We start from the raw sequence: 25,585 nt of genomic DNA, 5'->3' as shown, positions 1-25,585 counted from the left end.
TATTTAGTGATAAATTTCTGTTCTCTGTTCCTTAAACCTTTCTGTTCTTCTCTTTGCCACTACAACTACTGCTATGTATGTTCTTTGCAGATCGTCAAACTGGTCCCAGAGTATTTATTGACAGTATAATATTCTATGAACTAATACATTCTTGTAATTCATTAACCGCATTAATTGCTCATGGTTTGAAAAGAACTGTGCAAAACAAATTTGGTGATGCTTCTTTGGTTCCACCACTCTACGCTGGGGAGGGCTGGAAGCTGGAGCACAGTGCAGGGTGACATTTTTCCAAAACAACTTAACCCAAATCAAAAAGAACCCAATACACAGGCAAGTCATAGGCCAAGGGATCCGAAGTATGGAAAGACTAGACAGACATCAGATCTCACTGCTGTGTGCTGGGGATGTGTGTCCTCCCCTGCTCAGTTCCTTCCCAACAAGGACTGTGCTCTTAATTGTCTCTCTTGTTCATAAGGAATCTGTTTGCAGCATAAATCAAATCAGAATCCATGGAAATGTTTTGCATTTCCTCTTTTAATCCCCCCTTCATCCTAAACCCACCTAGAAGGTACTATGATGTCACACCTGTTGACACTTAACACAAACAGATTTACCAGCTTCTCACAGATTCTAGTATAGAGATAGGGCCTCTGTGGCAGAGACTTGAGGGAAATGTGTGTGGTGTTTCTGACTTGTGGGCCCACACTATGGTAGACCTGCACTGTGCCACTGGTCCTCCCTAGAGTGCCATTTCCTGTCCCTCCAGCTTAAGGACTGTTGCCATTTATTAGTTTGCTTCACTCTTTGAACAAAAGATGTGAAGGTACAGGCTGGAGAGACGTGCACAGGTGACTGCCAGTTAAGTTTTCTTCCCAATTAGTGTAATTTCTGTGATTTTTAAGGTGTGAGCTTTATGCATAGATTAATGAAGTTAGGCTTATTTGATGCTTTCTAACTTAGATACTGACCGATTTCTCAATATTCAAAATTATATTTATTAAAAGGTTATGTAGCACAGGACTACCTTGTCTGGTTTCAGTGGGAGAGGATTTACTTAATCCTTGATGCCCCCAGGGAAGGGGGACAATGGTGGGTGAGGTGGGGGTAGGTGAGTTGGGGAGCATCCTCTCAGAAACAAAGGGGTAGGGGGCCAGGAAGGGGGCAACATTTGGAATGTGAATAAATAAAATAATTTAATAGAAAAAGGTTGAACCTTGTGAATTACCATGTTGATAGGTCATAAATGGTTGATGAATAGCAGTTTCATCTCCATGGTTTTCACTGACAGGTCTCAACCTTCCCAGAGCTGCAGCTCTTTAGTATAGTTCCTCGTGCATGCTGAATCCACCATAACGTTATTTTTGTTGCTACTTCATGACTGTAATTTTTGCTACTGTTATAATCATAATGTAAATATCTGATATGGAGAATATCTGATACGTGACTCATTTGAAAGAATTATTCAAACCCCCCCCAAAGGGGTCTCAGCCTGCAAATGAGGAACTACTGGTTTACACATCTTGTCCACTGAGCTTCCATAGGTTAATTAGGTGAGTTGACCCAAATAGGTGTGCTGTGACTATTTCCGTCAGTGGACAGTTTTACTGTACTTTCTTATGTAGCCACTCTTTAATTAAAGCCTGGAAGACCCTCCAGAGGCCATCTATTATAGTCCTATACTTTAAGATGTGATTTACAACAAAATTGTCCCAAGTAGAAAGACTCCTTAATGTTTTAACCTTACAGATTAGAAATATGTAATACTAAAAACTCACTAAAAAGCAGCATGCCTACTCCAGAGACCTCAAGCCCCATTTCACAGATTTTCGCACAGTATTACTTCCATGATTCTCTAAGCACATGCATTTTCCTCTTTAAGCCCACAGTTATCTGGTGTTAACTGGATGCTGAAAACCAGCTGCCTGCATCTCTTCTAGCTCATACTGTAACTCATGCAAAAGGAATTTCTACCCAACTATCACCTGTAAACATTACCTAGCAGATAAGAGCATTTGTTGAGTTAAATATACACAGATCTTTAAAGTCTAGAATCTAATACTATTTATTCCTATAAAAATTAAAGTTACATATAAGTACATTTAGATGAGACCGTGGGTGTGGACATGTTCTATAGGTCTAGAAGCATTGACCGTCATGATGGTCTTTCTTGGCAGTCTGCGCGTAAACTTGGACATGGGCAAAGCAGCATATGGATGGATGATTATGAAAGATGAGAATATTCCTGGCACAGTTGTTCGGACCAGCACAATACCAGAGGAACTTGGACGCCTGGTGTACTTACTGACAGACAAAACAGGTACTGTTCACATCTGTTTGCCTTTCATTGGACCAGATAACATCACACTTTGTTTACACATTAGCCCATGTATATGTGTCATAACAGATTGCTAGATTTATAGGTGTCCAGACTCGACTTTTGAGAACTATTTATATGATTGAATCTCAGTCATTTCATATGTTCAGTATCTTCACAATCAGCAAAATGTAACTTTGCTGTAGCTTTAAATCTCTTATTTTTGTATTTTGAATCTTCTAGAATCTCATATATATTTTTTCTCACTACTACTACATATTTCTCTACTGGCTTAAGAGAAAAACATGTATTTCTTTATTGTAGGGTGATCCTTGTGTTGTTGGAAGCATTGGAAATTCAGTGTTTTAACAGTAGCACCTCCTACACAGATCACCACACCTGCCTACCCTACTCTGTGGCTCCATTTTTATTTGTCCATATTTTGTGTTTTTATTTATTAGAGTTCTTAGTCTATAATGTACTAAATAAAAGATTATTTAAATTCTAGTAATTGTTAGTAACTAGAAGTAAAAGCTTATATGTATAGCATAATTATATATATAACATAATTACCTACATAGCATAAATAAAACATGTTTCCAACACAATTCAGCATCACCTTCAATTAATGTTGATAGTTAACTATAACGTCACATTTAATTAATGTTAGTTGTTAAACTATAAAGAATACAGATGTGCTTACAACATGACTGAACATTGTTATGAAACTCTTAAGATTTGCAAAAAGGTAAGAGATAGAAGTAGGTGTATAACCAGGAAAGAGAACCAAGATGGTCAACTAATGACTTTAAAATATAGGAAACCAGCAAAATGGCAAGTTGCAGGTTCAGATAGTCTACTTATAAATATTCCACTTACAAGGGCATAAGTTAAAATATGCTGGAAAATAAAGCTCTCATAACATGCAGTTATCAAACATGTAGTTGTAAACTTGAGGACCTGGATAGGTGTGTGGAAAAATCAACTGTACATTACTGATAAATGTAACTGAAGACTTTGATGAATGTGAATTCAATATTCTGCTGGTGTCAGCTCCCCTGAGGAATTTGGAAGTTTAGTGTAACCAAGGGTCCAGTTTAGGGATTTTTATCTCAGTTTCAGTACTAGAAAATGTCTGCATATCTCTAAGGGGTCAGGAGGGTATAAGAGAATGCTAATAATGTTGCTTCAGTTAACAAAAGCCAAGCTGTCTAGTTAGAATACACAGAAACTACACTTCGTTAAAGTAGAATCTAGGGCCACTTGGTGCTGCACTCCTGTAACCAAGAGACAACCAGGAGAGACATGAGTTGAAGGCTAGCCTGGCCTACAAAGTAAAACACTGACTCAAAAATTAATTTTAAAAATAAATATATAAGCGTGGGGTGTTTGTACTGTCCAGAGCCCCAACCAACAGTGAGAACAAAGGATAGATGTGTAGGCATGGAAAGATTTTAAATCCCAGTGGTAAAGGACTAAGAAACACAGAAGGAAAAACAAAGCCCATAATGTTTGTTGGTCCTAAGAGTGTGAAAGCAAACAATTGAACCACTTAAAACTTAAAGAAAAATAACCAATCATATATATATATTTTTTTTTTTACAAAAGACAAAACATGAAAGGAAAAATAATCATGGAAGTAACTTAAGAATTGATTAAGAATTGAAAGAAAATGCCTTTTACCTGAATATCAAACAAGGTAGACTCTAAGAAGCACTATTTCAGAAAGCAGGACAAGTTCCTAATAGAAGGTTGAATTTTAGATACATATACACTTTAAAGGTCATAATATACAAGCACAAAGTAATGGATGCAGGAGAAAATTGCGGTATCTGCTGTCACAGAAGGAAATTTTAGCATCACTTTAAAGTAGTTGATCATCCAAGCAGATATCCAAGTGGCCAGCCAAATGACAGTCCAGATAGCCCTGCTCTCATGGAATAGACTGGCTTCTGTGTTTGCCATCCAGAGTATACATGTTTTCATGTAGTGTGTGTGTGTTTGGGTGTGGGTGTGGTTGTGGGTGGGGGAAGGACTACAGGACAGGGGAGGGAGGAGAACTTAGGCAATCTCAGTGAACTCCAGGCAATGGCTGTACCTACTCAGAGTAAAACAGCAGAAATGGTGGAAGTTAGGAACACAATGGAGGTAGCAGATAGAATCATTGCTATCTTTGCTTAACATCAGAAATAGTAAAAAGTTAGGAGTACAATAGAAAAAGCAAATAGAATCCCTTGCTATCTTTGCCTGCAGGATGTTCAGGGAACTTGTGTTTTTCAATAAAAGAGGAGAGTGGACATAGTAATGTACACCTTTAGTTCCAGCACTCTGAGGCAGAGACAGGTAGGTCTCTGTGAGTTTGGGGCCATGCCTGATCTACACAGTGAGTTCCAGACATCTAGGACTATATAGAAAAACCCTAACTCAAAAAGAAGAGAGAGTAAAGATCAATCTTAAGAGCAGTGAAAATCAAAGACATAGAAGGAGATCCAATCCAGAATTGCTCCTGGCTAGGGGAAGCGCAGGGACAAGGAGTGGAGCATGGGCTGAGGGAGGGCCCATCCAGGGACTGTCCCACCTGGGGATCCATTCCATGTGCAGCCACCAAACCCATATACTCTCTGATGCTGGGAAGTGTTTAGCTGACAGGAACCTGATGTAGATGTCTCCTGAAAGGCTCTGTCAGAGCCTTATGGATGCAGATGTGGATGCTTACAGCCAAATATCACACTGAACATGGAACTCCAATGGAGGAGTTGAGGGAAGGACTGAAGGAGCTGAAGGGGTTTGCATCCCCATTAGAGGAGCAACAATATCAATCAACCAGGCCCCCCCAGAGCTCCCAGGGACTAAATCACCAACCAAAGAATACCCATGGAGAGACCCATGACTCCAGCTGTATATGTGGCAGAGGGTGGCCTTGACTGGCCTCAAAGGGAAGGGAAGCCCTGGGTCCTGTGAAGGCTCCATGCCCCAGTGTAGGGGAATGATAGGCGGTGGGGCAGGAGTGGATGAGGCCTGGGGGAGCACCCTTGTGGAGGCAGGGGCAGGGGGTGTGGAATGGGGAGTTTTCAGGGGGGAAACCGGAAGAGGGGATAACATTTAAATGTAAATAAACAAAATAACTTTAAAAAAAAAGAGAGAACAAATTAGAGGCATGGTATCCAAAAGCCAATAGAGTGTGGTGCTGCACATCTGTAGTCCCAGCTGTTTGGACAGCTTAGGAGAATCTTTTGAGTCTGAGTTCAAAGCCAGCCTGGACAATATAGCAAGACCCCTTCTAAAAAATAACTAAAGTTGTAAAGATAAAACAGGGATTACAGTACAGCTGGGCAGTCTTTTGAAAAGACTTTATAAAATAAATATACCTTGAAAGTAAAACTAGCAAAACAAAAATAGAGGCAAGTATATAGAGCAAAGCTACAATCATGATATTTAAAGTAAATCATAAGAGATAATGATTATTGTCAGCAGCTTAAAATGCAACCAATAGAAAAACTCTCAAGGAAATATAAGCCATTAAATTAGACCATAAGAAATAGTTTTAGCACCTGAAAACTTTTTAATTTTCACATTTATTTATTTTGTGTGGGTAGTACATGTACATGCCACCTCATATCACGGAGAGCCATCGGAGGACAACTTGAAGGAGTCATTTTTCTCCTTCCACTCTGTGGGTTCTGGGGATTGAACTCAGGGCACTCACTGGGTTTAGCAGCAAGTGCCTCTACCTGTTGAGCCACCTCATCCATCCTATCCTAAAACTTAAAACTCATTCCAAAAGCTCTCCTAACACGAGCCCCAAATAATTTTAAGTTGATTTTTATCACCCTTTCAAGGCGTACTTTTTATAGTATAAACTCACTTATTTGGAGAAGAGAAAGGAGATAAGATAATTTATTGATAGAAAATTGAAGCCACAATAAGGTAAGGAAGGAGCAAAACCAGAAAAGTAAAAGTATTAACACCTGTTTCATGCCAGTCTAAAAATCCTAAATAAAGTGCCAAGGCTGGTTATGTTTAATATTTAAAACTCTGCACAGGTTAAAGAGAAAACCACAATTATACAATAATAGTTGAATCACAACAGGTAGAAGACATTTGTTAGAAGTCATTGCCTAGCTGTGAGCTCATTATAAAACTTGACTACATTGAGATGCCCTTAGCCATGCTGTTGGAAGCCCTGTAATCAATGAAAATATAATGTAAAGCTCTAGATAGATGTGCTTCAGGGCCTCAAGGCTTGTTTAAATTCGGAAACCTATGGCTGAAAATTACAGCATTGCCGTAAGAAAAAGAAAAAACCTCAGGCTCCGTCCAATGCAGTAAAAGCATTAAGTGAATTTCAGTTTAGTTCCTATCAGTATGAGGCTCACTAGCAAACTAGAGGTGAGGATGAACTGTCCTCCTAGAAGCGGGCGTTCTCAGCACATAATGTCTGTCACTTAGCAGGAAGACAGTTAGAGCTTTGCCCCAAGACTGGGAAGAGCGAGAAGAAAGCATAGTCAGTGTCATTTGAGTGACCAGCTCATGTTGGAAAGGAAGGAAAGGGTCAGAGGTTAAGAAAAGAAGAATGGAACCCTAGATGCTTGCTGGGAGGGTGGGTGTTGAGGCAGGAGGGTTGACTGCAAATTCAAGGCCTTCCCGGACTACAGAGTACCTACAAAGCCAGCCTGAGCATCTTAGTAAGCCTCTGCCTTAAGATAAAAATTAAAACATGGCTGGAGCCATAGCTAAGTGGTAGAGGGCTTCTCTAGCATGGGCAAGGTCCTAGGTTCAATCCCTGGTACTACCAAGAAGAGGAGGGGCTTGGGGGAGAACAGTGAAGTACTTATTAGCAAGTAGCAGACATAGAAAACCTAATACGTTTATAGATTAATATTAGAATTGTAGGTCATTTTAGAAAAGCCAATATAGAAAAATCTATTGTGCTTACAAATAACAAAACCAGAAATTTTACAGAATAATATTCACTGACATAAATTAATCAATGTAATTGTATTCCTTGTGATTGGAGAGTATGTTTTATATAGCATTTGACCTTTCTAATTTCCAGAGGCTTATCCTTGGACAAAGTATGCCTAAGCTTAGTACAAGGCAGAGAGCACTCTGTTCCGCAGTGTCCAGCCCGCCAGCACTGGGGTTGGCCCTGATTGCTCTTTCCTGCCCGCCTTTCCTCTGGCCTCATGGGGAATGCATGTCTTCTACTTCCTTCAAGAGCTTTTCTTCCTGATTGTTTTGCAAAATTCACTTACTACTCCCAATGGTGCCAGACCCTGTGGAAGTCGGAGAGAAGGCTGGAGAGACTGGCTACAACTCCAGAGGCCAGGACTCAGATGCTCCATAGGGTAGGCATTGGGAGGCTCTGTGTATGTATGGGTCCAGAGGCCCATGCCAGCCAACCACCTTCCCAAACAAGTTCTTCCAATGTCTGTCTGTGGCTGCTTGCTGTTGATAACGTATAAATGTTGGGTGACATCAGTCCTCCTTAAAATGATGATTTCCTTTTTTATAAAATAAAGATGAGGGGCTGGTGAGATGGCTCAGTGATTAAGAGCGCTGACTGCTCTTCCGAAGGTCCTGAGTTCAAATCCCAGCAACCACATGGTAGCTCACAATCATCTGTAATGGGATCTGACACTCTCTGGTGTGTCTGAAGACAGCAACAGTGTACTTATCTATAATAATAAATAAATCTTTAAAAAAGAAAAAGAAGGTATCACCGAGCCTGGGGTACTCCTAAAGATAAGGTGCAGGCTCAAGGCTTTCGTACCCTTTTTACTTCTGCCTGGGGTATCAGATGCCATCGATTTGATTCATAGCAGTCTGAGTACAACTCTGGGCTGCATAAACCGAGAGTATCTAAATAGACACCTGTGATGGTTTGGACACACTTGGCCCAGGGAGTGGCACTATTAGGAGGTGTGGCCCTGCTGGAGTAGGTGTGTCACTATGTGTGTGGGCTTAAGACCTCACCCTAGCTGCCTGGACATCAGTCTTCCACTAGGAGCCTTCAGATGAAGATGTAGAACTCTCACTTCTGCCTGTATCATGCCTGCCTAGATGCTGCCCTGCTTCTACCTCTGAACCTGTAAGCCAACCTCAATTAAATGTTCTCTAAAAAAAAACAAACAAAAATAACAAAACAAAACAAAAAGATGAGATTCTTAGTTACAACTCTTCATTTTCTATCATGAAATTTCAAGTCATTGGGGTAAGATGGCAGGGAAGGAAGGATCCTGGAACCTAAAGCGCCCTCCACTTGGTACTCTTTTTAAAGCTAAACAGGGCATCTCAGACACAAGCAGTCTTAGTGCTAGGCATACGATAATAACAAATCCAAAAGACTGGAGAACAGGAAGCAGTTTTGAATATATAATTCTGCAGAATGGGAGCCACATAGAGGAAAAGCAAAAGTGGCTGAAGCATTGACCTGACAACAGGCAGTGGCCTCAAATGCACCACCACTGCCCCTTGGCTCCCGGCTCCCACTGGCTGAAAGTGCAAAGCCTCCTCCTATCCCCCTTTTCCATCCTAGCCCCCAGAGCCCTGACACAAGCAGGCCCCAGCAAAGGAGGAGGGGATTAATGCCTACAAACCGACTTCACATTGAAAATGGTCCATGACAGACTATTTTTTTCATTGGCATAAGAATCCCAGCAGAACTGTATAGAATGTACTGAGGAGCCTATCGTGGCTCTCACTTGTTTGCTTGTTTATTTGTTGAGAAAGGTTCTCTCTCTGCTCCCTAGGCTGACCTGAAACTCTTTATGTATTGTAGGCTGACTTTGATTCCTCCTCCTCTTCCTCCTCCTCCTCCTCCTCCTCCTCTCTCTCTTCCTCCTCCTCCCAGGGACAGGGGCTACAGATGAGCCACCATGCCTGCTCACCACTGCTTCTCAGCGTAAGAGCTCCCAAAGAAAATGCCATCATTGGCTGAGTTTTTCAGTTGTCTGGCCATTTGTTTAGAAATGTAATGTTCCAGCTGCATCGTTACCTGCAGTCTCTCCCTGAAGCTGTCTCCTAGGAACTCTGGCTCATTACCCGTTCTCAGGATTTTGACCTGTCTTGCTGGGAGCTGAGATGGTGGTGGTGGGTTCTGTATCCCTGCTTCCTGAGTGTTCTAGGGGTTCTTGGAGGTGGTAGATGTGCCATGGCCTCTCATGAAGGCCACACTGACTAAACCATAGGCTGGTGACTAACAGAACCACCATTCTTTGCAGCAGTCAAGTGACATTTCAGTACTCCCCCACCGTAGTCTTAGAAAAGCATGCATGTTTCACAGTCAGGTGAAGAGAGTGGAGACTGAGTAGTGGCTACCCCTCTAATTATGATCTCAGGCACATCTTAGCTCTGCTGACTGAGAGTTGGCAGCCTTGCCAGCTCAGAGGCCGCTTGGTGTGCCGCTCTCAGAACAAAGACAGTAGGAGAACATAGCTCGAAGTCCGCGTAAGTCTAGCAGGGCCCACCTTGCCCTCTTGCCCCTTTTGTGTCCTGCTGAAACAGTGCACCCTTGGCATTGACTAGCATTATGTTCCAGGATGTAAATTGCTAGTTCTATCTTATCCTCTCTGTTTTATTCACAAAAGCAACGGCTCTGTATTCTTTTGCAAGTGTGTGTGTTCCCTGGAGCATATATGCCGGAAGCTGGTCAGGTGTGAGCTGCTGATACTGCCTGTCCTCAGCAGTGGATGATTGTTGGCATGAACAGCTCTGGTTCTAGAGATCAGAGGCACAGCACTGGGGCCAGGCACTTTATAGACATCTTAGAAGGGCTAATTCCTGCTGAGATGCTCCAGTGTGAGCTGGCATTTGAGGAACCTTACATTACCAACGTAATTGTAAGGTGGTCCTTCGTATGATTGTAAATTGGGTTTGTGCTTCATCAATAAGCTTTTTGACAAGAAGCGTCCATCACAGTGGCTCTCTCATTTGCCACAGCAGAACAGAAAATGAAGTGTCCCAATAATTGCATTATAGTTTCCTTCTTGTGGACAAGAAAGCAATGTGGTATAATTAGGTTTGATTGGAGTGCACGTTTCCGGTAAGATCTGAAATTAATGATGTTGCTATAGTGACACATCTGCGGCCAGCAGCGCGTGAAACATAAAGTAATTCATTCGACAAGAGTCGACATCTGTTAGCTGCAAGGATGCAGAGCATATTGACACTGACCAGGAATACTAGACACTATGTGATAAATGAACAAATGATGCTGAAACAGGAGGACGGATAATTTGTACTTAATCTGCCGGGAGAACTTTAATCTTCTCACTGGTTGCAACTGACAATGCCATTGTTTAAAGAACAATGCTGCAGTGAACTCATAAATTTTAAAACTTAACTCACGGTGCAGCCTATTAAAGCAATACATTAATTCCTCTGGTAGGAAGTTTTTGTCTTCATGTAGAACAAAACCATTACTCGAAACACCCAGTAAAACAACAGGATTATTTTTTTGAACCTATATTTAATTACAATATCCATTACCCAAAATGTGATGTTATTCAGATTTGAATGTTGTGCGTTTCATAGGACAGTATCATCAGGAGGGAAATGCTATTTTCATAATTTTCAAAACCAGCAAAAAATGGTATGTGTGCTAGTTAGTGTTACAGGGTGGGCAGATCTTTGACAGTAAGACTTAGAGTCAGGGTTTACTGTCCTGTAAACAAGAAGGCTGTAAGGTCTTCCTATGATGGTGATAGTAGCTACACTACTCCTTTATCGCAGACAGTTGCTGTCTTACTAGGACAGTCATTCACTAAAGTAAGTGCTTGGATATGAGTGGTATAATTAACATTTCCAGTGTTTAGACTGAACACGAGACACTTAACACGAATGCTAGGAATCAGAATCTTTGGAAAAAGCCTGCTTTATAGGGAAAATAGACTGACTCTATATTGAGTAGTGTGTGTGTTTGATTGAGTTGAACGTATGTATGCATAGATGCACATGAGTGTTCACGTGTGTATTTGGTATCCAGAGACAAGCTTAGGTGGTGTGTTGCTCTTAGGTGCTTCCTTCCCACTTGGTTTTTTGAGACAGGGTGTCTCACTTACCTGGAACTTCCAGATAAGCTAGAACCCCAGGGATCTGTATGTCTCCAACTCTTCATCACTGGGATTACAGATACATGTGTACTGCCATGCCCAATTTGATTTGGTTTGGTTTGGCTTTTGAGACAGTGCCTCACTGTGTCACTCTGGCTGGCTTAAAACTTTCTATGAAGACCTAGCTGCCTTCAAACTCATAGACCCCTGCCTGCCTCTGCCACTGAGTGTTGGGATTAAAGGCATGTACCACCATGCCTAGCCAATTATTTAAAAAAAAAAAAAAAAAAAAAAGGCAGGTTTTAGAGATTAGACCTCATGCTTGTGAATAACGTACTTTACCAACTGAGCTATTTATTTCTCAAGTCCTGTTGGTTTTTGAGACAACTTCCTTTTTAGCTTAGACTGGCCTTGAACTTATACCCCTGCCCCAACCTCCTGAGTGTTGGTATTATGTGTGTGCCATCATACCCAACCCAACAGTATGTTTTAATGACCAGTGCTGATGTTAAAGTTCAGTGAGTCACTCATCATTTGAGAGCTTTGTTTCCATTTGCTCATTTGTTTTGCTACAACCAGTGATCTCTCATGGTCATGCCTTCGCCTTGCTCCAATTTTCACAAGAAATCCTGTAGTCCTGGGATGAGCTTAGCTCTGTGCACTGCAGGTGGCTTCTTCTGTTTGTCTGTTAAAACCACCTGTCTGTCCATGTATTATGGCTCAGCACAATCTTGATGTGTGGACAACTTGCAGCCCTGTGGCTCTGATCAGGGGCTTCACATCTGCTTCCCAGCATGGACTGCATCTGCTGCCACTATGAAAATGATGCCCGCAGGACATTTTTCCTAAAAATCAATTTCCTCCTTGCCTGTCTTGCTCACTGCAGCCCAGAAAGCCTCTGCTTTATAAAAGACTACTGCAGTTTTTTTTCTTAGAAATCACAAGAAAACCTATTGTCACAGGACCTGAGTATCATAAATAACTCAGTGTCACTCTCTTTGATGTGGTGGCTCCCTTACCATCTGGTTTCAAGCCAGCACCTCCTTGTTAACAGTTTCCAGTTTGGAGCCCATTGGTTTCTGTCATATTAAGATGATAAAGTGTCTAGAACTCACCAAGTGACTGAGTTATGAAAGTTGTAGAGGTGAGACAGAAAGGATCATTGCTGCCCTCTGCCTGGGACTGACAGTGGAGAGAGAATCTGGATGAGGAGGAGACAAAGGGCAACCCTGATGCCTTTAACAAACACTCTCAGGACCCCACATGCTGTGTGAAGACTACGTTCACCTGTCTATGCAGCGCACATCCTAGGGCGTAACCACACATGATGTACTCATCTAGAATGCTGAAATATCAGGGACACTTTAGTTTTTGATCTGGTGGGCAATGCTAGTCAGAGGTTTGAATATATCAGTTTTGTTCAAACATTGTTTGTTACAGCTTAGAAACTTTAGATATACAGTTATTACAGTGTAGCTTGAGTTAAATGAAAAACTCAGGCTTTCTCTCTCTTGCACATCATTTTGTGTGACTATTATATAGTGCTTACCACAGTTTCAGTTTAGAAACTTCTCATTAAGCCCCAAGGCAAGTGTTTATAAGCACTGACAGTCACTCCTTACTCAGTACCTCCTCTACTCATCATCCCCGGGGACCCTGGCCTGTGGATTTGCCTGGTGGGCATCATATGCATATGGATGATAGAGAACACATGGGCTCTTTCAAGGTTAATCTATACTGTGTAGATTAGGAGGAGGAGATAAGAGCTGTAACCTGGGCTTCAGGGAGTATTCGTTCTTTTTTTCTGGTAAGTACTATTCCATTGTATGTCCATGCTATGGTTTATTTACCCACCTATGAATGAGTGGTACTACTCCATTGTATGTCCATGCTATGGTTTATTTACCCACCTATGAATGAGTGGGCATGCTATGGTTTATTTACCCACCTATGAATGAGTGGGCATACTATGCTTTATTTACCTATGAATGAGTGGGCATTTGGCTTACTTCGCCCATTTTTCTTATTGAAGATAATTTTGATAAAATATTTAGACATTTAGCCAAGGCAAAATAGACATGAAAAGGAAATGGCATCCATCCATACTGTAGGGGCAAGTAAAAGCGTCTACTGCATATGATTCAGTCTTACATAGAGGGAATCCTCACAGCTGGAGTATGCAAAACAGTCATAAAAATGAATTGTACTCTTATATACTAGCAATAAACTATCCCAAAATCGAATTAGAGAGCAATTTCATTTATAATAGTATCAAAAATTAATGTACTTATTGTAAACATGCCAACCAAATTCCTTAAATTAATTTACAAATTCTAAATACCTATTTAAATCCCAGCTACTTACCCTTTTTATTATTTGGCAGTTCATCTTAAAAATCTGTATAGATGTATTGGGAGGAACCAGTAAATTAAAATAGTCTTAAAGAAGGAAGTTAGAAAGACTGGAACATCCTCATTTCATAGCTGACCACAGAACTGCCCTCAGTAGGGCTGAGTGGCAGAGCAAAGAACTGGCACACAGTGTGCCAGGTTAAGGTATAAGGTGGAGTCAGCCACCTGTCAACAACGATATCCAGATGGTGCTCTAGAAAAGGAACAGACTGCCCCAAAACTTGGATGTCTAAATGCACAAATGAAGGTGAACCCTGCCTCCTCATACATGAAGTTTACCCAAAAGGGATGCTATTCCTAAATATAATGTAATCTTTTTAATTATCTTGTCTTACAAACTTGCTCTGACTTCTTCATGATATCCTCCCTGGCTCCAAATAAATAACTTACTGAAAGTCTTTTACTAATCTGAACACTGAGATAGGTGTGACACATACTCAAGAGGCACAGGCAGGAAGCTTACAAGTGAGCGCAGCTGGGCTAGTGACAGGAAAAGAAATGTAAGCACAGAGCTTTGTACTATCTAGGAGGAGGAGATAGGAGCTGGGACCTGGGCTTCAGGTAGCTCTTACATCACTTCAACAACATACTGTGCAACACTGTGTTTAATATTTTAGTGTCTTCTGGGTTCTCCTGTTGCACAGGCTTTGTGCATGTCTAGAGTTACTCTTGAGATTTCTCCAAAGATACTCAGAAGCAATATATAGCAGCGAACACTGTAGAGCTTAGGAAGCTTAGACTGGAAATGCTATCGCATAGGCTGAATGGATGACTAAAGTGATGGATTAAAATAGCAGCCACATTCAAGCCCTGAATTTGCCATCCAGAAATAGTCCAAATGGAATGATGGTAATAATACGTCTTTGTTTTGGAAAGCAGCTGATATCATGCACCTGTTGCATTTGAAATGCTAGGTTTTTCTTTGCCAGAAATCTCTGGGAGAAAAAAAAAAGTGAATGATACATGATTCAAATATAGTGTTGTCAATGCCTTCTTCTGTGCATTGTTAATCCTTAGACTTTTGTTTGGTCAATTTTGTTTTTCATTTTGTCGGGTTTGGGGAATTGTTTTTTGAGACAAGGTCTTACTACATGTCCCTGGCTAGCTTAGAACTCTGTAGACTAGGCTAGCCTGTAACCTAAAGAGATCTATCCGGCTCTGCGGCTCGAATTCAGGGATTAAAGTTGTGGGCCACAGTGTGCTATCACTCCTCAGTTTTAATTGAACTGTTATCTTCAGCAGCAGCTAGCTATTTTCACTCTAGGTTATGAACTGGGCTATGGGTATGACATTGAGATAATACAGAGACTCCATGCTGGAAGTGTAATCAAGTGATACCCTGCTTCCTTACATGCCCAAGACCCAAGGTTGGACCCCTAGCACTTGGTGGGCAGTACCGAACAGGGGACACTGGCACATACTTGTAATCCCAGCATTCCGAAGGCTAAGGCAAAAGGATCAAGGGTTGCATGGCTGAAGTGGCCATTTCACTGAGGCAGTCACCCTGTGTGTGTGTGTGTGTGTGTGTGTGTGTGTGTGTGTGTGTGTGTGTGTGTGATTAGTAAGTGTAATTTTGGTATACTCTAAAAGAGAAAGCAGGTAGTCTTCTCAATGTGGAGACCATGAGAGGAGACTCCGTGTCACAAGAGGAGGGCACTGTGAGGAGGGGAGAACCTTGTCAGGTGAGTCAGGCTCGTCCGTGCCACCCTGATTGAGAGAGGTTTTCCTCTTTACAGTGTCCTCCACACCTGACCTAAAAACCCTAACATGACACAGGCTCTCCTCTTTACAGTGTCCTCATTGTGTCCTCCTCTTTGGAATCCTCTTGACGTGACACACCCTCCACGTCCCCTCTTGGCCTCTCGTGGACCCTATACCTTGGCTCTGCCTTCAGGGGTCACCAGTATGCCCACAGTTCTAGACATGCCTCATGTTCACCCTTGGAGGAGTTCCTCTCCACATCACACCGCTAGTCTCTCTGGGTCACCCACCCTCTCGAAGTATTTTTTCTGCTTTGTCTTTCCTTCCCTGCGTTTGGGGCCTCTGGAAATAAGTTTGTTTCCTGCCTCTCTCTTTAGCTATAGGATTTTGAGGAAAGAAATCCACACTACCATGCTTTGGGTTTTGGCGACTTCTTACATTATCCTACAGGAAGCTTTCTCTCCCCCACCCTCCACCCCTACACACTGTTTAAGGTGAAGATTTGGAGTATTTAAAGCAGCTGGCATGCAGGTTACAGGCATTTGGACGCAGGCTGTCTACTACGTTAACCCCTGGGTTTGCTGATGCCTTGTAATGAATGTTTGCCAGATAAGCAGTTCATCATTCCTTTGAAGTTTGTGGGAATGTAGGAGATGAGAGACTTTGGCCCCTTGTGAGGGAAGCAACAATTAGGACTGTCAAACAGTGTGAAGAAAGCAGCTCTAGACTGCATCAGGAAAACTCTGTTTCTATTCTGAGGAGTTTATATTTAAAAGGGTAAACTATATCAAGTTACTGGTTACTTGTAATCATGAGAACGATGTGAAGAGATTTTTACTTTGGAAATACAACACAGGTGGGAAATGTGTTAGAAAATATTAGACCTTGAGTTTAAGAATACCCATAAGAGATCCTCAAATTAAGAAGAAGAGAGATGAAGAGGGCTGTGCCAAGGATTTCTTAAGTAGAGATTGGAGAAGGAAGACTTGTGCTGCGTGGGTTCTTGAGTAGACCTGAGAGGAGGAACAGTTGTGCTGCGTGGGTTCTTGAGTAGACCTGAGACGCTTCAGGATTATTCAACACAGAGCAAAGAAGACTGAGAGCACTGTGTGCAGGTCTCCTTGGCAAATGCTTCTACATGTTTGGGACTTGTATACCCCCTGCCACCTTTGCTGGCCTTCTCTGTGAGGAAGCAGTGCTGAGGGTCTTTTCTATCAGTCAGAGCTCCGAAGGGTGACCACTGTGTTCCTAGAATAAATATGTTTACAAAGATCTGAGGTACAAAATAAGAGTTATTATGATTACACAGCAGGTTGTAAAGGAAGCATAGTGTGTTCCTGTATTAAACTTGCTGGCTGTTAAAAGGAAAGAAGGCTGGAGAGGATGCTCGGCTGCACATGAGTAGCACGGACCCAGGGAGATCTGGAGGAGCAGGGGTGCTAACTGCTCTGCACACGGACCCTCTGAGCCCAGCACTCAGCTCCAAGTCATGGCAATGAGAGCAGAGCAAAGGAGGGAGTGTAATTCCCTCACACAGCTTCTAGTGCTTGCACACGATTGTGGAAAATTTACAGAATCTGGGAGTTGGGCATGATGTCCCACCCTCACTGGAGGAGTTATTGGAAGTTGTTGGCTTCTGAGAAAGGAAGGGAATGCCTTTTGTATGATAGAAGGCCACACATCTAAAAATAGTTGGCTACTCCAAATTGGCCTTCATGCTGCCTGGGGTAGAATGAAGGGATGTGGTGTGGGAAGGAAGGAAAAGGGACACAAAATTGGGTGAGAAGGGGTGTGAGGGTTGTACTGGAAAAAGTGGTGGAGGAAGGATAGATATAACCAAAATATATAAATTTCTTAATGAATAAAATTATTTTAAGTTTTTTAAAACAAAACTCATTATTTGTCTAATATATATCAATCAGTGTTCGTTATAGTATTTAACTTTACATATAAAATTATTCATAATAAAAAGTTGTCAAGGAGAAAAGTCTAGAGAATTAATCATTTATTTCATATATGAAAGTTCATATATAATACATTTAGAATATTGCAGATTTGGGGAACACATACTTTGTGAACTTTGCATTTACCAATTAGTATATTATTTCATTACCTTTAACTACATAGTACTAGAATTCTGATTATCCGTCTTTGTTAAATGCTACCTACAGAGCTCCTCATTTTATTTGGAAGCTGGGTTGCTGCTGACTTTGATATTTAATGTAACCATATATTTTAAGTTAATTCCACTTTGAGACTGGCATAGATTACATCTCATATAACTGACTTCTCTGAAGTCGGAGCCGTGTACTTAAGATGTATGGTACACATGGTCAGTGCACGGGGCTACAACCATTGTTGCTCCTGAGGAGTTTGTAAAGCTCTAATAAAGTATGTTCATTATAAGAGTGCTTGTCAAAATAACATCTAAAAAACAAAAAAAAAATAAATAAATGCTGGTCTTTTGTAAAGAAGATCCTATGTTCTTCTGGAAAGCTCCAAGTCAATAACGTATTTTACTCTGAATGTAAATCCTGACTAGTCATTGATAGGTATTGTCAATATCATGTATGACAAAGAACATTAAAGGCATACAGATGTGGGGAACCCAACTCTCATTGGCCTATGCCACTGCTTGTCATGCCCCTCACTTCTTGGGTCTGTTATTTGGGAGCCCTACTACATGTGCCGTGCCTCAGTGGAGCCTAGACGCAAGCACCTTGATGGCAGCACCTTTGTTCCTACTGAAAGGGAACATTCCCTTGTTGTTTTACTTCTGTGAAACCAGATGAATTAATCGTATGCTGGCACTGCATGAGTATTTGCATTAAGCGAGATGTGTGTGGCTCAGCTTTATTGGCCGTCCTGAGCATAGTCATTTTAAAGCTCTGCTCTGGTTTGAGGAGCAAGTGTGAAATAGCACATTCCCATGGCTCTCTCAGAAACTTACCTTTGAAAATTGTCTCCCATTTCATATATCTTCTTGTCATTTCAGGTGACATAAATGTATCAGGAGCCGTCTAGGGTAGGTTCAGGCTAGCAGGTGGCCTTCCTGGAGGTGGCCCACCATTTTTTGCATGGTCTGCATGAGCTCAATGGCAAGACCCAAGGAGACTTCATCTCAGGATTTGCTTTTGTAGCTGATACGCCTTTCCTGACATTACATTAATATAATAACCCCGGGCATCAGCCCACCCTGTGGGTCCAGTTTCCTGCAGATCAACATAAAGATGAACTTTCATGAATTAACGCTTTGAAATGAATTAATAAACCTATAGAACTCCTGATTTGATTTAAATAACTTTAGGAAGAAAGTTTTAACAGATGGCCATAGTTGCTTTGCTAGAAAGATGTAATAAAGTTAGAATCAAGAATAGAATGTGTCCACTCCTCATAATAGTAAATAAAGGCTGCATAATAAGAAATACAATGAGCTTTCATAATTACATTAAAAGAGATACAGACTTGGGACAGATTTGCATTCAAGGGAAACATTTAAGGCCAAGGAAAAGCCACAGGTGTGCACTATGATAAGGCAGGGCTATGTAAAAGCCGTTGCTTTGAATTTATAATGAGCATTTAGAGTGAAACACTGCTTTGAACTTAATATCAACATCCTCTGGAACCCCATTTTATCTCTGAGATAATTGTCTTAAAAGAATTTTTTATCTAAGAAGATATAAAAAGGCCAGAGAAAAGAAACAAAGTTGTTGGTAGGATGGTTGGCTTGGGGAGCTGTATGCCATCCGTCTGTCCATCCATCCATCCATCTATCCATCCATCTGTTCATCCGTCCATCCATCTGTCCATCCATCCACCCATCTGTCCATCCATCCACCCATCTGTCCGTCCGTCCATCCGTCCATCCATCCAAATGTATATTTTGTCTGTATGTCCCTAGGTCGATAAATGTGTATGTATGTAAACATGCATGAATACTTGTGGAGCTGACTGAGACAGACAGTTAGGCCCACACAGAGTGTGAGTATATGAATGTTTATGTGTCTCTGCACATTTACCTATATGAAACATTTTAATTATTTTTCTTTCTTTCCTCTCCAGTTCACAAAGAGTTAACCAGCTTAGCCAGAGTGGCTTCTGGCTGCCTGGACAGAGAAGGGAGCGATAGCAATAATATTTTTACTTAGTTCCCCACTGCTAGGCAACAGGTGTTGGTCATCAAGCCAGCAGTTTTTAACAACAGAATAAGTAAGAAAGTTTTTAAGATTTTTTTTAGAAGTTATCAGTGTAGTTAGAGTGCTAGAAGGCCAGAGGCCTTCTATGTCCAACGCTGTGTCCCACTGTAGCCATTCCAGGCCAGGCTGACTCCTGACAGTATAGGAAGGGTTAAATTTCTGGAGTATTATCTTTCTACCAATAATGGTTACTTCTCAGAAGTAGGTCTTAAAGCTACTAGACCATGCTAGTGTAGGGCTAGGTAGTGTCATTCTCCAGCGCAGTGCTGTGACTGAGTCAGTGGGGACTTAGCTTCCGAGTTTGTGCCTTACTTAGAGGAGCAGAAGTTGCTATTATACCAATTCACAGATGTGAGTCAGCCACAGAGACTCAGATTTTCTTTATGCTAGAGCCCCCTCCATTGGGAAAGACTATTAACACCACATGCAAGAGACACTTTTGTGTGTGTGTGTGTGTGTGTGTGTTTTATTTATTTTTATTTATAATTTTTATTAGATATTTTCTTTATTTACATGTCATATGATTTCTCCTTTCCCAGTTTCCCCTCAAAAAAAAAAAAATGAAGAAGAAGAAGAAGAAACCCCTGTTGCCTTCCTCCTCCCCCAGCTTGCCACTCCACCCTCTCCCACTTATTGGCCCTGGCATTCCCCTACACTGGGGCACAGAACCTTCACAGGGCCAAAGGCCTCTCCTCCCATTGATGACCGACTTTGCAATCCTCTACTATACACATGCTGCCAGAGCAATCAGTCCCACCATATGTACTCTTTGGTTGGTGGTTGAGACCCTAGGAGTTCTGAGGGTACTAGTTAGTTCATATTGTTGCTCGTCCTAAGGAGTTGCAAACCCTTCAGCTCCTTTAGTCCTTTCTCTAACTCTTTCATTGGGGACCCTGTACTCAGTTCAATGGATGGCTGTGAGCCTCTACTTCTGTATTAGTCCAGTACTGTCAGAGCCTCTCAGCAGACAGCTATATCAAGCTGGCTTGTCCTTCCTTCAGTCTCTACTCCATAGTTAGTCTCTGCAACTCCTTCCATGGGTATTTTGTTCCCCCTTTTAAGAAGGAATTAAATGTCTAAGCCTCCCTGTCAGAGTGACTTTTCTGTAGGGACTTTTCGTCTCCAAACAGATGTGCCAGGTCACAGTCAAGTATGTGACCAGCCCTCCTTTTGGAGCTGCAGAGCTTCCTCACCCTGCCTGTGCTCACTGTTGCTAATCTTCCTATCACAGGAACGCTCACTCAGAATGAAATGGTATTTAAGCGGCTCCATCTGGGTACTGTCTCCTACGGAACAGACACTATGGACGAAATCCAAAGTCACGTCCTGAATTCCTACTTGCAGGTATGTGAGTGTACTTCTGAATGCCATCTTCTCTCAGTGCTCCCACCGTGGTAAGCTAAATATGTTATCTTACTTTTTATCATTACCCTCCTATGAATTCTAGTATCTCAATCAAGAAACTATGACTAGCATATCTGTGTCAGCAGATCCATGACAAACAAATGAACTCAAATCATTTATTTGTTTTTAATGAATTATTTCTAAAAATTGTTTAGTTAACAATATTTTAAAGGGTAATTAATAGAATTCTGCCTTTGCTGTTTCTTAATAATCCCTTTGGTTTTCTTTATACTTAAATAAAACTTTCTCACATTCAAAAACAAATACGTTCCGTTTTTCATCTTTTCAGTGACTAAGGTAGGTACCCCAGCACCATGCTCCCTTGGCATCTCACAAAGTACTTTCTGAACTCGCTGTGGAAGCTAGACTGCAGGAAGGAAGCTGTTTAACTCACAACCTTGGAGTCTCGTGTCCTAAATATGGAGTGTCTTCAGTAATAGCCTCTGAGAGGCGTCCAAGGGCCATAACAATAGCCTGTATATTTTAAGGAGGCATTTGGACTACCCTGTATGCATAATGGGATTATTATTATAGCTATTTTATCAGGACCATATTAAAAGCTGAAGAGTTGAAGAATCATTATATAAATATAACATTTAATGTTTACTTATATCTAAGAGCATTTGGAGATTTTTTTTTTCACTACAGGATGTCTGTGGGCTTTTCTGGTAAGACTATGTAGAACTCATGTTAGTCCCTATTTATGTTGTTATTGTAATGATGGTTGTCTGTAGCCCACTTTAATGTAGCACAGATCTTTCTTAACCTGATTATCTTTGCCTACTAGAAGCACTGGCTGGGTGAGAGCTTACTCTTTAATGGAATTTGTGTGAAATTAAATTGTACAAGCATCAGTGAGCATTACATAATTCAGAAGGGGAAGGGCTAGGTTTCTCCATGGCTGGTACAGATGGGGGCTGCCATGCAGCTGTGGGTAACACGTTTGAGCACTTAGCAGATACCTCTGCGTGCAGCCCTGTGTTTAGTGGGGAGAGGCTCATCTCAGTGACTCTCAGTTGCTCCGACCCTAGTCTCTTCTGAGTGCTGTCCTGAATCTCTGAGGTAGGTTAACAGGAAAGTGTGTGTCTGTCCTGGGTGTTTGGGAAGTGTCCTCTGTCACACACCGTGGTAGGAAGTGAATAATCCCATCATTGAGTGGTGACAGCTCCCTCACTCATTACTAGACTTGATGCACATACACATTGCTCAGTAGGCAGTTGTTTCCCATGGACAGAACTGAGCCCTGACAAGCTTGTTTTCCCTGACACCATTACTATATTTAATCTTTATTAGCTACAAACCAGATAATCACAATGGGATTATTTATGATATTCAGGGAAAAGTCTTAAGAGTTCTGGCTGCTTTGTTTTATATGTAGTGTGTGCACACACCATTCTGCATCATTCTTCATCTTGCTATCTTAAGGAGTAAAGTTATAGTTAATTGAGCTTAGTTAAAGGGAACACGTTGAGCTTTAACTATCATAGCAAATATGTATATGATGTGTTTGACAATCTCAAAAGAGCCAAGCACTTTTTTGCATTGCTGAGACAAAAATAATAATAATTTATATTCCTGTGTACAGTGTAAAAGAAAGAATCAAATCACTGTCCTAGACTCAAACAGCTTATTTTAGTTCACAAAACATGCCAGTAATTTCTGTGTGGATCATTTTTTTCTGCATGCCCTTATCACGTGGCACCCTGTTTTGCAGGTATACTCACAACCAAGTGGACACAACCCAAGTTCTGCTCCCCTGAGAAGAAGCCAGTCCTCAACGCCTAAAGTCAAGAAGAGTGTCAGCAGTAGAATCCATGAAGCAGTGAAAGCCATCGCCCTTTGTCATAATGTCACTCCTGTGTATGAGGCTCGGGCTGGCATCACTGGAGAGACTGAGTTTGCTGAAGCAGACCAAGACTTTAGTGATGAGAGCCGCACCTACCAGGCCTCCAGCCCCGATGAGGTCGGTTGCTGCTTTAGAGCATCTTGTATGGGGAGGGTAGTCTTCACAGTGCGAGCCTGTGTGACCTGTTTCCATCTGGAGTCTACAGGCTTGAAGGTTGTTTTCTAGGCAAGGCCACTGAACCGTGTCCTGGCTTCTGACATTAACCTTAGTCTGTGTGACCCTCTGGGCATAGTCGGAGCTTTTCAGGGCTCACTTTTGACCCTTCCATGTCAGTGCCTAAGGGTCAGTCTGCATGATCCTTGTTAGCCACAGACTAGGCCTCTGAAATGCAGAAGGTCACAGGCAAGATTTACTTATGACATTAAGGAAAGATTCTTAAAGGTTTGGGCCTTCTAGTTTTATACCATTACATTCAACAGTTTTTAATGGAAATAACTTGAGAAAAATCAACCGACTTTATCCAAAATTGGTTCCCCAAATGAAATTATTACTGTTGTTGTACTTCATTGTCTAGTATTTCCTTATGTTGCAATGAGTCACTGGGCTTATATATTAAATTTCTAGTTCTGTAAATATATATTCTTTTAAAAGATTTGGAGTGTAAATAATTGAGAAACCTACAGAAATGATTAAAAAAAAAACCTTAAATGCATTAACTTAGTCATTTCCAACTTTCCTCCATTGCGATTTGGTAAGATTCAGTATTAAAATTTCCACTTCTTATGCAGTCATTCTGAGTGTTTATACAGCTTTATCTAATCTGTCCCCTCAGAGTACTTTAGACAGTTATGTAATATAATCAAACCAACTTTAGAGACAGTGTTAACAAGTTAGATCTTTCAAATACCCTACAAAATTAAATCATGTAAGTACATAATCATCATGGGTAGGGAGCCTGTTAAATTCTGATTCTGGAACCCCAGTGTTGTTGACGAGAAGTGGACAGACCTAATGGGTAGTTTTGGTGTAAGCTCAGAAGATGAAAATACCAAAGATCATGGAGCTTATGAACCAGGCTCTGAGGACCCTGCTAGAAACTAGAGATATTCATGTCACATTCTGGAAAACAAACAAAACTGTGGTTTTTGCCTGTGTTCTGAGACTTTGAATAAGGATAAATTTAAAAATAATAGACTAATTAATGTAGTAGAGAATTTCAAGACATTTTGACATGGCTATTGATGGCTGTTCTTATGAAGGTTTGTAATAAGGATTTAGAAGCATAAAGCAGAGTAAAGGAGAACTTGAAATATATGCAGGTTGGCCATTAGAGCTCCTTGTAACTTTTAGACAAAGATGGTATGGTTGCTTAAGAGATTAGCATTGTTAAAAACAGCCAAGAACTATGCACTGGACAGTTGGAAAGATGCTGTGAAGGTATCTCAGGAATCCCACCCACCCTAAGAAAGAGAGCCACCATGGTGACTTAGAGGCCACCTAAAGCACTGTTTTCTGGGTTTACAGAGACTCACAGGGTTCAGAAGCCATGGTCTGAAATTCTGTTTCCATTGGCAAGTAGGCCTTGGTATTGTCTGCTTGTAGAATATGACAGTTACAGAGTAATAATGGAGATTTCCTCTGAGACTCTAAAGAAAATCTGTCAGGCTAGGCAATACGTGACAAAGTTAGGATCCCTGCAGATGGCCACAGAGCAAGGAAGACACGGTATTCAGAGGCAAGTTAAAGATGCAGTAGAAACCCCACATAAATTGTAGATTGCCAGAATGTAGAATTCTTGTGGAGGAAAGCTACAGACAAGAAGCCAGGACAAACTCAAGACAGGAAGAGGGAATGGAAGAACATGTATGGTTGTTTAAAAGTGGGCTTGTAGGATGGGGTCTAATTCCTGTGGATTGGCAAGGCTACACTTAATATTCTCAAATATTTGCCTATTGATACATAATAAAATTATAACAGGGAACTTAAGATTCTAATCACACACTCTGTTTTAGAAACACCAAGTCTCTGGTTTGTTGTACACATTCTTAATCTCATTCTCAGGAGGTAGTAGCAGGGCGATCTCTGAGTTTTGAGGATAGCCTGGTATGCATAGTGAGTTCAAGGCCAACCAGAGCTACTAAGTGATACAAATCCTGATAATAAATCCTGCCTCCCCTCCCCCAGAAAGAAAGGGAATAAAAAATGACATAATGTGAAAATCAGGATTATTGGTGATATGTAAGAAGCATCAGAATGAAATCCCATTTTGGTAAGGGGGCAAGCTGGGGATATGAACCCCATTCCCTGCCACCTGATCCTGTAGTGTGGACCCCTTTAATCAGTGCCCTGCACTATTGCCCCACTGTCTCACAGACTATGCTGATCAGCCCTTAACTACATCTTTTGAAACCATTACAAAGTGTCAAAATTGTGTGTGTGTGTGTGTGTGTGTGTGTGTGTGTGTGTGTGAAGAGAGAATCTGGGTGCACAGTTCAACAGTCATGGAACCATTTGGAAATCTCAGGTGTGTAGGTCCTGCGTGTGTGTATAAAGACTGTCTTCCTAGGGCTCTGAGGAGGCTCTGAGACAGACGCAGGACAGAGGTGGGCTCTGAGACAGACGCAGGACAGAGGCGGGCTCTGAGACAGACGCAGGACAGA

The 25,585-nt window shown here is 41.4% G+C and overlaps 1 protein-coding gene across 2 annotated transcripts in view; it reads left to right on the top strand.

The window, feature by feature from the left end:
- The window catches only part of Atp9b (ATPase phospholipid transporting 9B (putative)), a 203,146-nt gene that overhangs the window by 135,797 nt on the left and 41,764 nt on the right, over positions 1 to 25,585 (top strand). For both annotated transcript variants that reach the window (XM_031366142.1, XM_031366141.1), the window contains exons 13-15: positions 2,175 to 2,317; positions 20,907 to 21,019; positions 22,794 to 23,042. In XM_031366142.1, coding sequence (XP_031222002.1) covers positions 2,175 to 2,317; positions 20,907 to 21,019; positions 22,794 to 23,042 — 505 coding nt within the window. The remainder of the gene's footprint in view (positions 1 to 2,174; positions 2,318 to 20,906; positions 21,020 to 22,793; positions 23,043 to 25,585) is intronic.

Source organism: Mastomys coucha, unplaced genomic scaffold (genome assembly GCF_008632895.1).
Source record: "Mastomys coucha isolate ucsf_1 unplaced genomic scaffold, UCSF_Mcou_1 pScaffold13, whole genome shotgun sequence".
Taxonomy (NCBI): Eukaryota; Metazoa; Chordata; class Mammalia; order Rodentia; family Muridae; genus Mastomys; species Mastomys coucha.
This window is presented reverse-complemented; position numbering and strand designations above follow the sequence as displayed.